At 47.5% G+C, this 13,016-nt stretch overlaps 1 protein-coding gene across 4 annotated transcripts in view; it reads right to left on the reverse strand.

The window, feature by feature from the left end:
• Positions 1 to 3,637: 3,637 nt before the first annotated feature.
• GBA2 (glucosylceramidase beta 2) overlaps positions 3,638 to 13,016 on the reverse strand; it is a 258,273-nt gene continuing 248,894 nt past the window's right edge. For all 4 annotated transcript variants that reach the window (XR_014969056.1, XM_085627706.1, XM_085627707.1 and 1 more), the window contains 2 exons: positions 7,775 to 7,966; positions 3,638 to 7,683 (listed from right to left, as the gene is read on the reverse strand). Coding sequence is in view for 3 of the 4 variants with exons in the window: in XM_085627706.1 (XP_085483832.1) it covers positions 7,477 to 7,683; positions 7,775 to 7,966 (399 nt within the window). In the remaining variant the exon portion in view is untranslated. The remainder of the gene's footprint in view (positions 7,684 to 7,774; positions 7,967 to 13,016) is intronic.

A 13,016-nucleotide genomic window follows, 5' to 3' on the forward strand; every position in this document is an offset into this window, starting at 1 on the left:
ATCTGTTACTTGTTGTTGCAAAGTCATCCTGTGCCCTGGGCACGCCCCAGCTTTTTGCTGACTGGTACTGGTGGTAACTGACTCTGACTGACCCTGGGCTCTGCCTAACCAGGCCCAGTGCTATGCTGGAAACACTTAGAATACAGTGAAAACACCTACATTCACTAGGGTACACTAAGGGTTGGGGTACCTCTGTGATTAGCATGACCTACCCCATAGGGCCCTAGTACATATTAGGGCAGGGGGATTGAAACTACCTATCAGTCTCTTATACATAGTAGGGCAGGGCAGTTTAGAGGCCAGCAGCCCTTTCTGCACTGCTGAAGTCTGAGGTCTTTTTAAAAGTGGCTCTGGTCTACAGGACTGCTTTTAAAAAGTAAATTGAGCCCAAACTCTAAATTAGTGTTTGGGGCACTTAAAATGGCGAACCTACAATGTTTGGGCGTATTAGGTACCCCAGGGTCTCCCCTAGGTGTCCCAGAGGTGGGGGGTCAAGTATCTATAAGGTGGACTCTAATAAAATGAGTTTTATACGACCTGGGTAAAGGTGCACATTTCACTCCCCACATTGTGATAAAGTGCTGCCCAAAATCGACTTTGGTGGTAGGAGCCCTGTGGAGGGAGTATCTGCAATATTATTACATATTCCGAACCCCTAAAGTCTTCCCTAGGTCTTCCTGAGGTGGGGGTCCTGTAGAGATATGTAGCGTACCTATAAAATATGTTTTTATAAGCCCTGGTGCTGGAAAAATTGCCCAAGTCACTTTTCCCATCGCAAATTCCATGCCATAGGTTAACATTGGAAAAGGTTATTAGTTAATAAATGGAGACAGAAAACTAGGATTAAGGGACTCAGTATCTAACAATATGGTATTGTTGAATTTAATGTAAAATGTACGAGGTTATAAGACTTTTTTTTTGTGGGTAAGCCAAAATTCAACCCTGTACTGCTCTGCCCAGATTGGTCAGAGATAAATGGGTGAGCCAGGCTGCTTTGAAGCGGTGATAAATGACCCCTGGGGTAAGGAAGCCTCTGGGGAGGAGAGGTTGCTGGGCATAGGAATGTCAGAGCAAGGGTAGGAGTCGTAAACCATGGACTTTAAGCGAAAGGGGAGGACCCCTGTTCACCTCCAGCCAGATGCTAGGATTAAGGAAGGAATGAGCATATGCAAGGGGGGGGGGGGGGGACTAAGGAGATGAGTCATCTCAGGGATGTGCTTAGCAAGGTCTACCTCCCTGTTGAAAATTATGACACATTGAAGTTTGGAAGTATAGTGGTTTCTGGGTTACCATTTTGCCACACACTGCAGGACGTGGTCAGACCTTTGGGTGGAACCCTGCAGCTCATTGGACAAGAGTGCCCTCCTGCTTGACCCCAGGGAACACTGAATAAGTATCTGAGAGGGGCGGTGCCTCTCAGATCTGCTGCTTGAAACTTAAGAGAATCAGAAGGGTCTGCGCTGAAGAGTTTGGTGTGCATTTCCAAAGGCCTGAACTCTGAAGATTGCGCCTTTTTGCACCATTTGAAACTACAGCCCTGGTGATCAAACCTGTTGTAAAAGGACTAGAGTGGACTCCCTACAAGCTACAGGTTAACATCGCCACAAGAATCCCCATCCTGGATTACTACCAGTGGATTTGAATGGGTTTTGTTAAAGTGGATTGTGGGCATTGAAGTCTCACACTTTCAAGGACCCTCTTGGAGATTCCAGAACCTTGGGTTGTGTGTTGGATACTTTGGGACCTTCAAAAAGAACTTCAGGAAGGAGTTCTAACTGGACCTTGCCTGCTGGAGAGGCCTGCACAAGACTGGTGAGAGATCCTCCAGAACAATTGCTAAAGGTGAATGTGTCCCTGTCAGAGGTAACGAAATGACCAAAAGGGGCACTGTTGGTTTCTAAGCACTAGAAAGTGACTAATCTTTAAACATTCATATCTCTGGTTCCCTACAGTGGATTTTGTTCGTTTTGGTGACATTTAAACCATAAAAATATTTCCTATTTTTATAAATTGGTGTTGGATTTTTTATTTTGTGTTGTTTCCTAATTATTTACTGAATTGGTGTTTTTTAGTGCTTTACATACCTGTCTTTGAAGTTAAGCCTGCCTGCTCGCGGCCACGCTACCAAGGGTTGAGCATAGGAATAATTTTATAAGACCTATTCTGAGCCCTACACTGTGTTAGTGGCCTTATTGCCAGTGGCAGACCTACATTTGCCCCAACCAATAATCCACTTTCCAAGGCTTATGCATTCCCTAAGGATCCCCCCAATGCAAACTGTATTTAATATGAATATTGAACCCTTTCAAAAATCACTCAGATTTAAGGATTCGTATTCTACTCCTACCCAAGCAGCGCCTGGAACAACACTGTACACGGACAGCGGCACCGCACACAGACAGCGGCACTGCACTGTACACAGACAGTGGCACTGCACACAGACACAGCGGCACTGGACACAGACACAGCGGCACTGCACACACTCTTCCACGTCAGCTTAGCTGCATTCAGGATCATTTCTCATTCTGAAATCTTCCTGTTCTATAGCGACTTCATTCAATTCTCCCCCAGTGGTCTTAGTTTCCAGGTACCGATCTGAAGAATGTACACCTAACAAATCTCCTCAATAAAATGAGGCCACATTGCATACCAGACGCGGTCATGCGTTCTGCATACGCCAGGTGATGCTGTTATATGGCCAATTGTGACCTAGGATATGCCAGTCAGTGCAGCTGTAAAACCACTAGTAACCAATTGGGGAGGCAGAGTTCATGGGCCAGATGAATGTGCAGGTTCTGCTCTGCCAGGCTAGCCTACGGCTTCTCAATTCATATGCTGAGCCTAACTTACAGTTTTAAGGATTAGTCAATGAAGGGGCGAGGCAGAGCTCTGGGGATAGTTTTGGCAATATGGACGCCATTGCGTCATGACTCTCAGTGCTGGTGCAGAAAATCTGCTGTCTACACCTCTTCCCGGTCCTCACATGTACACTGTCCACCTAGAAACCAATTGACAAGTCAAGACTTCTTCTGGCCCCAACAAGGTTCACACCGTCTGTTACTGCAGTGACAGCTTAAGAAATGTTGGCTCTACTGCATGCAGCAGCTGTCCCAGCCCATCTGGCCTCAAAGGTGTCAACCTGCCCAAAACCCTGCTAACCAGTGTGGGACTGCTTATAGGTTTCACTTTCAGGTTCCTGTAATAGAAAAGTTTTAGACAGACCTATTCTAAGGACACTTTGGGAGATATACTAACAAAAAGATCTACATTCACAGGCACACATTCTGAACCACAGATGCAAAAAGGTGCTGGTAAAGCCAGCATACTAGCCTGAGTTCAGTCCAAGGATCTCTTAATTCAAGGAGGAAGTTAGTTTTTGAACGTGAGCTTTCCTAAGAAAGATCCTTAAAACAAGAGCATGAGTGAGGATGAGTGGATTAAAGCTGAAGTCACTTCCTGCTAGAAGCATTGTAGAATCGTAGGTTTCTCTACAGTGCGCGCTATAATGTGTTTGGCCGGAAGTGATGTAATCTTTAATCCTTTCAGCGTCTCCTCTACAGTGGATCTACGCATGATCCTTGGTGAGGTGCCCCTCCGCTAACCGTTAAATCTTTGTAGATGAACAAACATAAACCTCTTCTGATTCAAGCAGTCTTTTACATTTTAATTACACATGAAGAACATAATGGCATCACCAAATATTATATATACTGTGCAAACTGAGTGCATTGAGAGGTTCCGAAGATAGTCTTTGCGGAGACAGTTTACTTATAAAGCTTATGGGAACCACTTTGAAGGTAGTACTGCGGAAATTTGGTCACATTGATTGGGGTTGGAATAACAGATCGCTGGAGAGCACACATCCTAGGTGAAGTACACAGGGATGCTTGATTGTGGCACATATACATAGGTTCTTGAAGTGTTCACGTAAAACCTAAGGCGAATTGATGCTGTATGGACTGAGTTGCAGGACGCAGTTGAGGCGGAGCTTAGCATGCAGCTGGGGGAAGGGAATGGGAAATAGCTCTCATTCAAGAATAGATGGTCTGTGTCTATACCGCTTTACGAGCCCTGCAGAGGATAGGGCCATCTCTTTGGGCACTAGCAAGAGGCATCCAAGCCCAGATGCTTCAAGGGGCACATTTTCTATGTGATGCACATGAAGGTGATGGGTTCTGGATGGTCCACCATGGATGTGCCATCTCCAGAGCTTCACCAAGTGAAAGAAAGAGGCAGAATGGTGGCACGCAGAGACTGCAGGGAGGTTCTCAATGAGTTACACTTCAGTGCACAGCACACTAGGTCTAGTAATGACACCAGAAGTCATCTGAGCAGCCTCAGTTTTTTATGTCCACTGCACATAAATGGCCAAGAATTGACAGGAGCCACAAAGAGCACAAAGTCAATGGTCCACGATCACGGGGTTCATGCTGCAGTAGCCAGCCTTAACCAGTAAAGGTTCAGAAGGTAATGGGTTTAGCTGCGGGTTGGGAGATAAACATTTAAATATAGAATATATGTGTTTTGTATATGTGCACCAAGCAGCACATGCCTCAACCTGAGGCAGCCAGGAGTACCTGTGCACAAGCATACACTGGGTCCAGTCCTCATGGAACATGTTGCTCTAATCATGCGGATACGGAAGAGGGGCAGCACTGCGCTCACATCTATTGGGTAACTAGTGATTCAGGAGTCACGCCTAATCCCAGAAGAAGCATTGCTTATCCAAGAACTCTTTTGCTGAAATTTCACATAGTAAAAGCAGATGAATCCTATGGGTTGCATAAACAGATACCAGTCTATAGGCAGGAGGGACTCTGAGAATAAAACATTCCCACTCGGTGCGAGTGGCATTTCACCTGTGAGAGATACTGATTCACCATGGCAAACCGCACTGCGTTGCACTTCTGTCGCATGCAATCACTTTACAAATGACCCTGGCAGGACATGACAACCATTTAAATTGCACTGTTTTCACCAACACAATGGCCGGAGATGTGGCACTGAAAGTGAATGTGGTGCAGAGAAGTAACTTTGGTCAACTTCACACAAATCAATGCACCCGTTAAGTGCTTCGGAGAGATCAATTGGGTATTTACTTTAACAATACCTCATATTACCCCCAGAGCACAGACTCAAACCACCAGAATATCCCCTTCCCAGCACGCAACACAAACCAGCCGGTTTCAACACGGCTTGTTACGGTCAGGTTATCTGACAGCACATGCTGAGAGCATGAGAACAATAAAAGAGCGAGCTGTGAAGACTGTGCAGAGATGACATGACCAAGCCCACATTCAAAACAAGTAATTCCTCATTCTTGTAATCCCAGTGGCTCACATGCAGTGGTTCACTAGAAAGAAAGGCAACAGTGAATAGACCCAACCACGTTTCTGCAGGATGTCACGTGTGAAGGCAACACCAGATTTGAAAGCCCTGAAAGATATTTTCAGTACCACCAGGGTACCTTTGGTTATGACTAGATAAAAACAATATATATTTTACAATACAGAAACTGGGAGGTAAAACAGCCACCAGTTCCAGAAATACTGGTGTGCATGATGGATTGTACAGTACATAATTACAAATGTATTCCTTCTTGTAGGCGGTGGATGCAAAGGTATCACAAGCCTGGGAGGAGTCCTCAGTCACCCACTGGCTCCAGCTAGTATACCTCCCGTTGGTCCTAGGAGAGGTCCCACAGCTTCAGAACCGCTGTATATCAGTCTTTAGGTACAGAAACAAACACTTCAGGGCACCACCACACTTCAATGAAAGGAGTGCGGACCAAAACAAATTCACCAAAACACAAGGGCTTGAAAAGGAGCGCAGATAGCCTTGGTGTGTACCCTGAATATGAAAACTCTAATATTGATGGCAGAGGATATAGAGGGCAACATATTACAAGCGAAATAGATACGCAAGTATAGATGTTCTGTACCTAACTCCATATATATGTAACCCAGCCAGATATCTGCAAGGTGTGTAGATGTGGAGTTAGGGATAGTAAATCTATACTACCGTATATGTACTGAACGTTTGATATTTTGCCCACGATATCCTTGGGGCCGATACTCTGGCATTCGATTTTCAACAGTACGACCGATAATCTGGCCACGAGATCCTGTAGCCTCTAACTCCACGTGCAGAAGGCATCAGTTCTCAACACTGACAGCGAGGGCAGATCACGACCCTGCTCTTCACTGGTTTATGGCTTTGCTTGACCATGAAGGCAGTGAGTGAGAAAGCATCTCTACTGGATATTAAAAGACAATCCCCAAAACTGGTAAAGCCAGCATGGGGAAGAGAGCAGCTCCCCCGGTGCCTCTTTGGACAGCAGAACAGCACCCTGTACTGGAGCTCGACGAGCTAGCAATGCTGCCAAGTCATGGTGCGATAGCACAAACGCAAGAGGTCAACAGCTGAACAGCGAGTAATCTAGAGGGAACTGCAGTCCAATTCATTTATCTGCTGCACCCGACGCATATCCTAAGACCCTCCGAACATGAGAGATGAGTGGATTATGCAGGATGCAAAAACACAGTGGCTGTAACCAGGAAGAATGATGGAAGACCCTGGAAACAATCCATCCCAAAAATCTTTATAGATGTCTCGACTGAGAGATCTGCAGCATGAAACCAGTCTCGGGTCTCTCAGAGGGAGGGGTAATGGGAATCCATGAGCTTCACTGTATCCTCTTTCAGAAGGTGTCAAGATAAACAATACCCATGAGAAGGGTGCCAACCCTTTAACTACTGGAGGGACCTGGTAAGAGAGTGTGAACTGTAGGAGATGGACATTGAGCACAAATACCCAGGGCTTGTAAGGAGAGGCTAGCTATAATCTTTCTGATCCTGCTGGGTGCATATAGTACACCCTGCAAGAAAGGCCATGCATAAATTGGCAGCAGAGTAGGATCTCGTGCAGATGTGAGCAAACTGCAACCCAAGCATTGACAAGAGAATGCAATGATATAATACACACAGCATCCACTCAGCAAAAAAACAGGAGTGATTGCTTTAGTAACTTCCTGTTCAAACACCATGATGGGACATTTAAACCGTCTACATATTTAAAAACAGGAGCAGGAATCTAGAAGCTGTTCCTCTCCTCGTCCGCCACCATACATTTTTTCACATGATTGAAAAACATTGACTTAAAGGGACATACTTGGACCCCACACTGATTCAGTCAGAAGAATATGAAGTGACAGTAGACAACCATAAGTACTACCCCATGGGTTGTGATCAGTTACAGCAGCTAGAAATCACACTTCAAAAGTTCAGGGCACGAGAAGTGCTATCAGCGAGTCCACTTTCAAATAAAGGTGTCAAAGAATATTTCACCCTTTTGGGCAGTCATCATAAATTTCACAGGTAAAATTGCGCATGTCTAGAAGTGCAGCAGTTGTGGCCGGTGGAGGCGGCAGCAGCAGCTCTCAGCTATGCCCTCCTCTGAGCTGTGTCCATGATTGCATTACTTTCCATGTGGTGGAGGAGTCTCGTTAACTCTGCACTGGAGGGCAAGCTGCATGCCCCACACACTGAGAGGTCGCATGTAAGCCAGGGACCGGAATATGTTCTTCTCACAGTATGCTTCCGGTGTCTGAAAGGCCATACCAAGGCGCTCCCACACAGTTCTATAACAGCCCTCCGCAGTCTCAAAGCCCTCCTTGACAAGGCCCTGCAGGAGTGAGAGGTGAGAACAGGTCAGGAAGCTTGTAAGAAATCAAAAAAGACAAAACAAAAGACAATCACAAAACATCGCATCATACCTCCTGGATCATGGTGGCAGCGAGACCGTACACAACTCCAACCCAAACTTCATCCGACTGCACACTGGAGGTGTCTATCTTTCCATCTGGTCGCATCCCATTCACAGCTCCCATGGTTCCACCAGCAAAGCACTTGACATTCAGTTCAAAGATAGTCTGGAGGGCGCTTCGAATGTGCTCTCTGGGGAAAACCTGACATAAAAAAGAATTTTATTAACCCAGTGTAGCGACGTCCTACCCCTACCACTCAGGATTTAGGTCAATGCAGAACATGATTTTCACACACCCATATACCTGCCGAATCTGCATGCCATGTACGTCTCCCCCTCAGTCCGAGCAGAAGAATCATTTTAAACTAGGCTGAGGCAGTTGGGAAATAAAATATAGCTACTTGTGGATGAATGGAGTTCAAGTCTGAAGAGGACAACATTTGCATCTCTGTGGAGTAAGAATAAAGGTGCAATAACATGTTGAGAACAGCTCAAGCAAGGATGCGACTGTCAGCCTGGCACCATACACCTTGGAAGCCGTGACCCCATCTGCGTCTCTGCAAGGATCCTCCCCGAGCCCAACCCTCTTCAACGTGTACATGAACCCTCTAGCCAGCATCATCGGCTCTCACATCAACATCCTCGCCTAAACCAACAAAACGCAACTCATTCTCCCCCTCATGGACAAGACACCCGGTACCCGGATCAAGTTCAGTCCCTGCATGGCTGAAATCTCCCCTTGGATGAAGGCAAACTGTCTGCGTCTGAACACCCACAAGACCAGAACCATGATCTTCGGGAAGAGCACTTCTCCATGCGACTCAACCTCATGGTCGGCATGCCAAGAACTTTGTTATCATGGATAGCAAACTGGGCATGATCGGCTAAGCCAACGCTGCCACCATCTCATGCCTCCATACCTTAGGCATTCTGGTAAATTGCCATGCATGCCCTCGTCACAAACCAAACTGGACTATAGGAACACCCTCCATGCCTGGATGAACTCACCAGAAGGCTGCAGGCCATTCAGAACTCAGCGGACAAAACCACTCTCAACCATACGCGCCCCACTCACATCACACCACACCACACCTGAAGGAGCTCCAGTGGCTCCCCATCACAAATTAAGCACAATTCAAACTCCTCACCAACCTTTCGAGACACTACACAACACTGGCCCCAAGCACACCTCAAAAGCGGCATCCTCTCTCCCAAACCCTTCAGACACCGCCGCATGTGTGGGCTTCTACTTGCACACATCCCAAATAGACCACCAGATTTAGAGGTTGAGCCTTCTCCTACATCACTTCTAGGGCCTGGAATGGCCCGAGACTACATATAAAACCCTTCATCTCCCTTCTGGAATTCCGCAATAAGCTTAAAACCTCTTGTTTTAAGCAGTCCCACTAGCCCCAGGTTTGGCTAGACTCACGCCTGCTGTAGGAAGCTGGCTCTGTATATGGTATACCACTAGGTGGTTATACCATGCACAGAGTCCAGGGTTGCCCCCAAAGCGTACAGGAATGCAAACCCAAAGTGCTCTATTTGTGGTAGTGTCGGCAAGCAGCCTTAGTCCTAACACAGAGGAGTGTAGGACATCTATTTTGCACATAAGGACAACTCAAAAAGGGATCCACACCAATTTTATAAAAATAAGCTTTGCTCAAGATTTATTTTAAGACCAAGATCTTCTAAAAAAGTAAGTACGTTTTAAATAGAAATACATTTTAGTTTCAATAATGGACACAGTGCAATTTTCAGTGTTTGCAATATTGAGGAGAGCCGGTGGGGGGAGCCTTTGGAGTCAAGGAGGGGTCAGCCAATGTTTGTATTGGACTAAGGATAGCTGGGGAACCTTTTCTGGATCCGTGGGCCACCTGGACACAGCTGGCAGCAACAGGTCCAGAGTGGTCAGTGATCGCAAATCCAGAGGGCACCAGAGTCCTTTGTGTTGATTTCTTGTGGACAGATCTAGTTTCCTCAGGAGTTCTGGCATTTTTCAATGGCAGAAAGTCTTCCCAGAGGTTGTGGAGGTCGCTGGCTGCAGGACAAGCGTCATTCACTTTGCGGAGTCTTTGAAGCTACTGACAGGCAAGTAGGGCTGGGGCCAAGTCAGTGGGTGTCGTCAGTCTTCTCTGCAGTGTCGTTTTCATCATTTTCTTTTTAGGTCAGCAGGAAGTGGTTTCAGGGTCTGGGGGAGCCACCTAAATACTAGATTTAAGGGAGTGACAGGTAGGGCCAATGGGCACCTTCCTTGGGGTGTCTACAACCTCAATTATGCCACCCTCCTGTGGGAGGGGACATAGCCCTAGCCCTGATTGAAGGTGCCCCACCATCTTCAAGATGTGCTTCACCTCGCCTCCTGCACTTTAGGGCTGGAGTTGGCAGAGGTGGGCACACCGCCTATTCTTCCAGGTTTTAAAGCCGGTTTTCCCGCCCAAAGGATGGTCTAAACAGACAAGTTACTTACCTTCGGTAACGCCTTATCTGGTAGACATGATCTAGCTGCAGATTCCTTACCTTTGAACTTCCAGGCGTCAGGCTGGATCCGGAAGATTTTTCTCAGCAGTAGCCCTGCCGACAGTCGGCATAGTGTTCGTCGTCGGGACGTCCACATCGTCAATATAACAGCCACTCCAGTACGCTGACGTCAGTACTTTCCATGACCTTCCACGCCAGAAGCGTGAAGCCATGAAGTGGCTGACCATGGTGTGTTAAAAAAAATGAACAGCTATGGCCCTGAAGGGAACATCCGTGACACTAAAATCAATCCTGGCGTGCGGGGAGGATGGGTGGGTCGGTAAGGAATCAGCGACTACATCATGTCTCTACCAGATAAGGCGTTACCAAAGGTAAGTAACATGTCCATCTGATCGAGACATCCAGCTGCAGATCCTTTACCAAAAGATACCCAAGCAATACCATCCACGGAGGAGTGTTTAGACCAGAAAATCCTGTAAAACAAACAGGCTTTCTCTGCAAACCTGGGAATCCAGGTAGTACTGTCTGGTGACCGTGTGCACCGATGGCCACGTGGCTGCTTGGCAGATATCAGAAACAGAACACCATGCTGGAGAGCCGTGGTGGCCACTTTTGCCCTGGCGGAATGGGCCTTAAGCCCTTCAGGGGGATCTTTCTTCGCTAAGGTGGAGCACATTTTTATACAAAGGATAACCCAGCAGGATATAGTCCTCTTTTGGACAGCATGGCCTTTCTTTGCAACCACGTACTCTATAAAGAGCTGTTCATCCACTCAGAACTCTTTAGATCGATCTAGCTAGAACAATAAAGCTCTTTTTGGGTCCAGACGATAGAACCGCTCCTCATCCTTGGAGGGGTGCGGTGGTGCATAAAAGGTAGGGAGAGTAACCGACTGTCCCATGTGAAAGGGTGTCACCAGCATAGGGAAGAAAAGTGGCCCTTGTACTGAGCACTACTTTGTCCGTAAATACCATCCGGTAAGGAGGCTGTGAAGACACTGCCTGCAGTTCACTCACCCGCATGGCAAAGGTTATTGCAACCAAAAGAGCTGTCTTGATGGTGAGCAACAGCAGAGGGCAGTTGTGCAGCAGCTCAAACAGTGCACACATCAGGAAGTTAAGAACCAAATTAAGGTCCCACTGTAGCATAATACAGGGTGAAGGAGGAAACAAGTGGGTTAATTCCTTCAAGAATCTCTGCACCAGAGGAGATTTGGAAAGAGAGGGCTGATCAGGCAGTCTACGAAAAGAGGAAAGGGCCGAAAGATAGACCTTCAATGTGACCAGAGAAGAGCCCTGCTGGGCCAAGGAAAGTATAAACAGTAGGACTTTCGATAAAGGAGCAGATAGGGGAGTCAATAGACCAGTCTGTAAAATATTTACAAAATGTGTTCCAGTGGCAGGCGTATACCAACTTTGTGGAGGGACGCCTGGCTGCCAAAATAACCTCACAGACTTCGGGAGGGAAGTCGAAAGCTGTCAACTGTCGTCCCTAAATCTCCACGCAAGGAGGCGTTGAGTGGACAAGTTCAGGTGGAGAACCCTCCCCTGCTGTTGTGGCAGAAGATCCTCCTGAAAAGGCAGCATGAACAGAGGATTAATGCTCATGTCTAGAAGCTTGGGATACCAAACTCTCGAAGCCCAGTCCTGAGCCACAAGAATAATTTATGCCCAGCCACTCCTGATCTTCTTGAGCACTCTGGGCAGGAGTGGTATGGGCAGAAAGGTGTATAGGAGGCTGAGCTTCACTTGTGACGAAAAACGCCACCGAACGAGAGGTGCCTTGGAAACTCCAACTCTCAAAACTGTTGACATTGCGCGTTTTCTTCGGAGGCGAACAGATCTAACCAAGGCTCTCCCCAACACTGAAAGAGAACTTGGGCCACCTCTGGATGGAGACACTACTCATGATCCACAAGTCACCTTCGGCTGAGCTCATCCGCCCTGGCGTTCAAAGAACCTGCCAGGTGTTGAAGCACCAGGGAAATGCCTTTTTGTTCCAGCCAAGCCCAGAGATGCAGGGCCTCTTGACAGAGTCCACGACCCCACTCTGCCCGGTTTGTTGCAGTACCACATGGCGGTAGTGTTGTCCATGAACACCTGAACTAGCCTTCCCCTGATGGATTGTAAAAAGGCTTTCAGTACCAGTCGGATCGCCTGAAGCTCCAAAAGACGGATATGGAGCCTGGCTCCCGCCGGAGACCAGAGACCTCATCTCCACCTCCCCAGATGGCCGCCCTAGCCCAGAAGGGACGCATCCGTCACTACTGCGAGATCTGGGTGGGGAAGGGAGACGGGTCTGCCCTTGAACCAACTGTGGTCTGTTAGCCACCACTGCAGGTCTCTTGCAGTGCCATCTGAGATCTGAACCAGGTCGGTGAGATTTCCTCAATGCTGTGCCCATTGAAACTTCAGGTCCCACTGCAAAGCCCGCATGTGTCACCGTACATGGGTCACTAGCAAGATGCAGGAGGCCATGAGGCCCATCAGCGTCGTTCTCACCGAAATCCAGGATAGAGGCTGAAACATCGGTAGCATAGCCTGAATATCCTGGACTCGCTGTTGTGCGTTAGACCCGAAACTGTACCGTGTCCAGAACTGCTTCAATGAAAAGAAGCGTCTGATAGGGGGTCAGGTGTGACTTCAGTACGTTGATAGTGAGCCCCAGCGAATGCAGGAAGTTCCCCGTAGTCTGGTGTGAGAGACAAATGTTTGGGGCGAGCCCACCTACAGCAATCAGTCGTCGAGATAGGGGAAGACTGGAACCCCTAA

This window comes from Triturus cristatus, chromosome 2_1, assembly GCF_964204655.1.
Source record: "Triturus cristatus chromosome 2_1, aTriCri1.1, whole genome shotgun sequence".
NCBI classification, from domain to species: domain Eukaryota; kingdom Metazoa; phylum Chordata; class Amphibia; order Caudata; family Salamandridae; genus Triturus; species Triturus cristatus.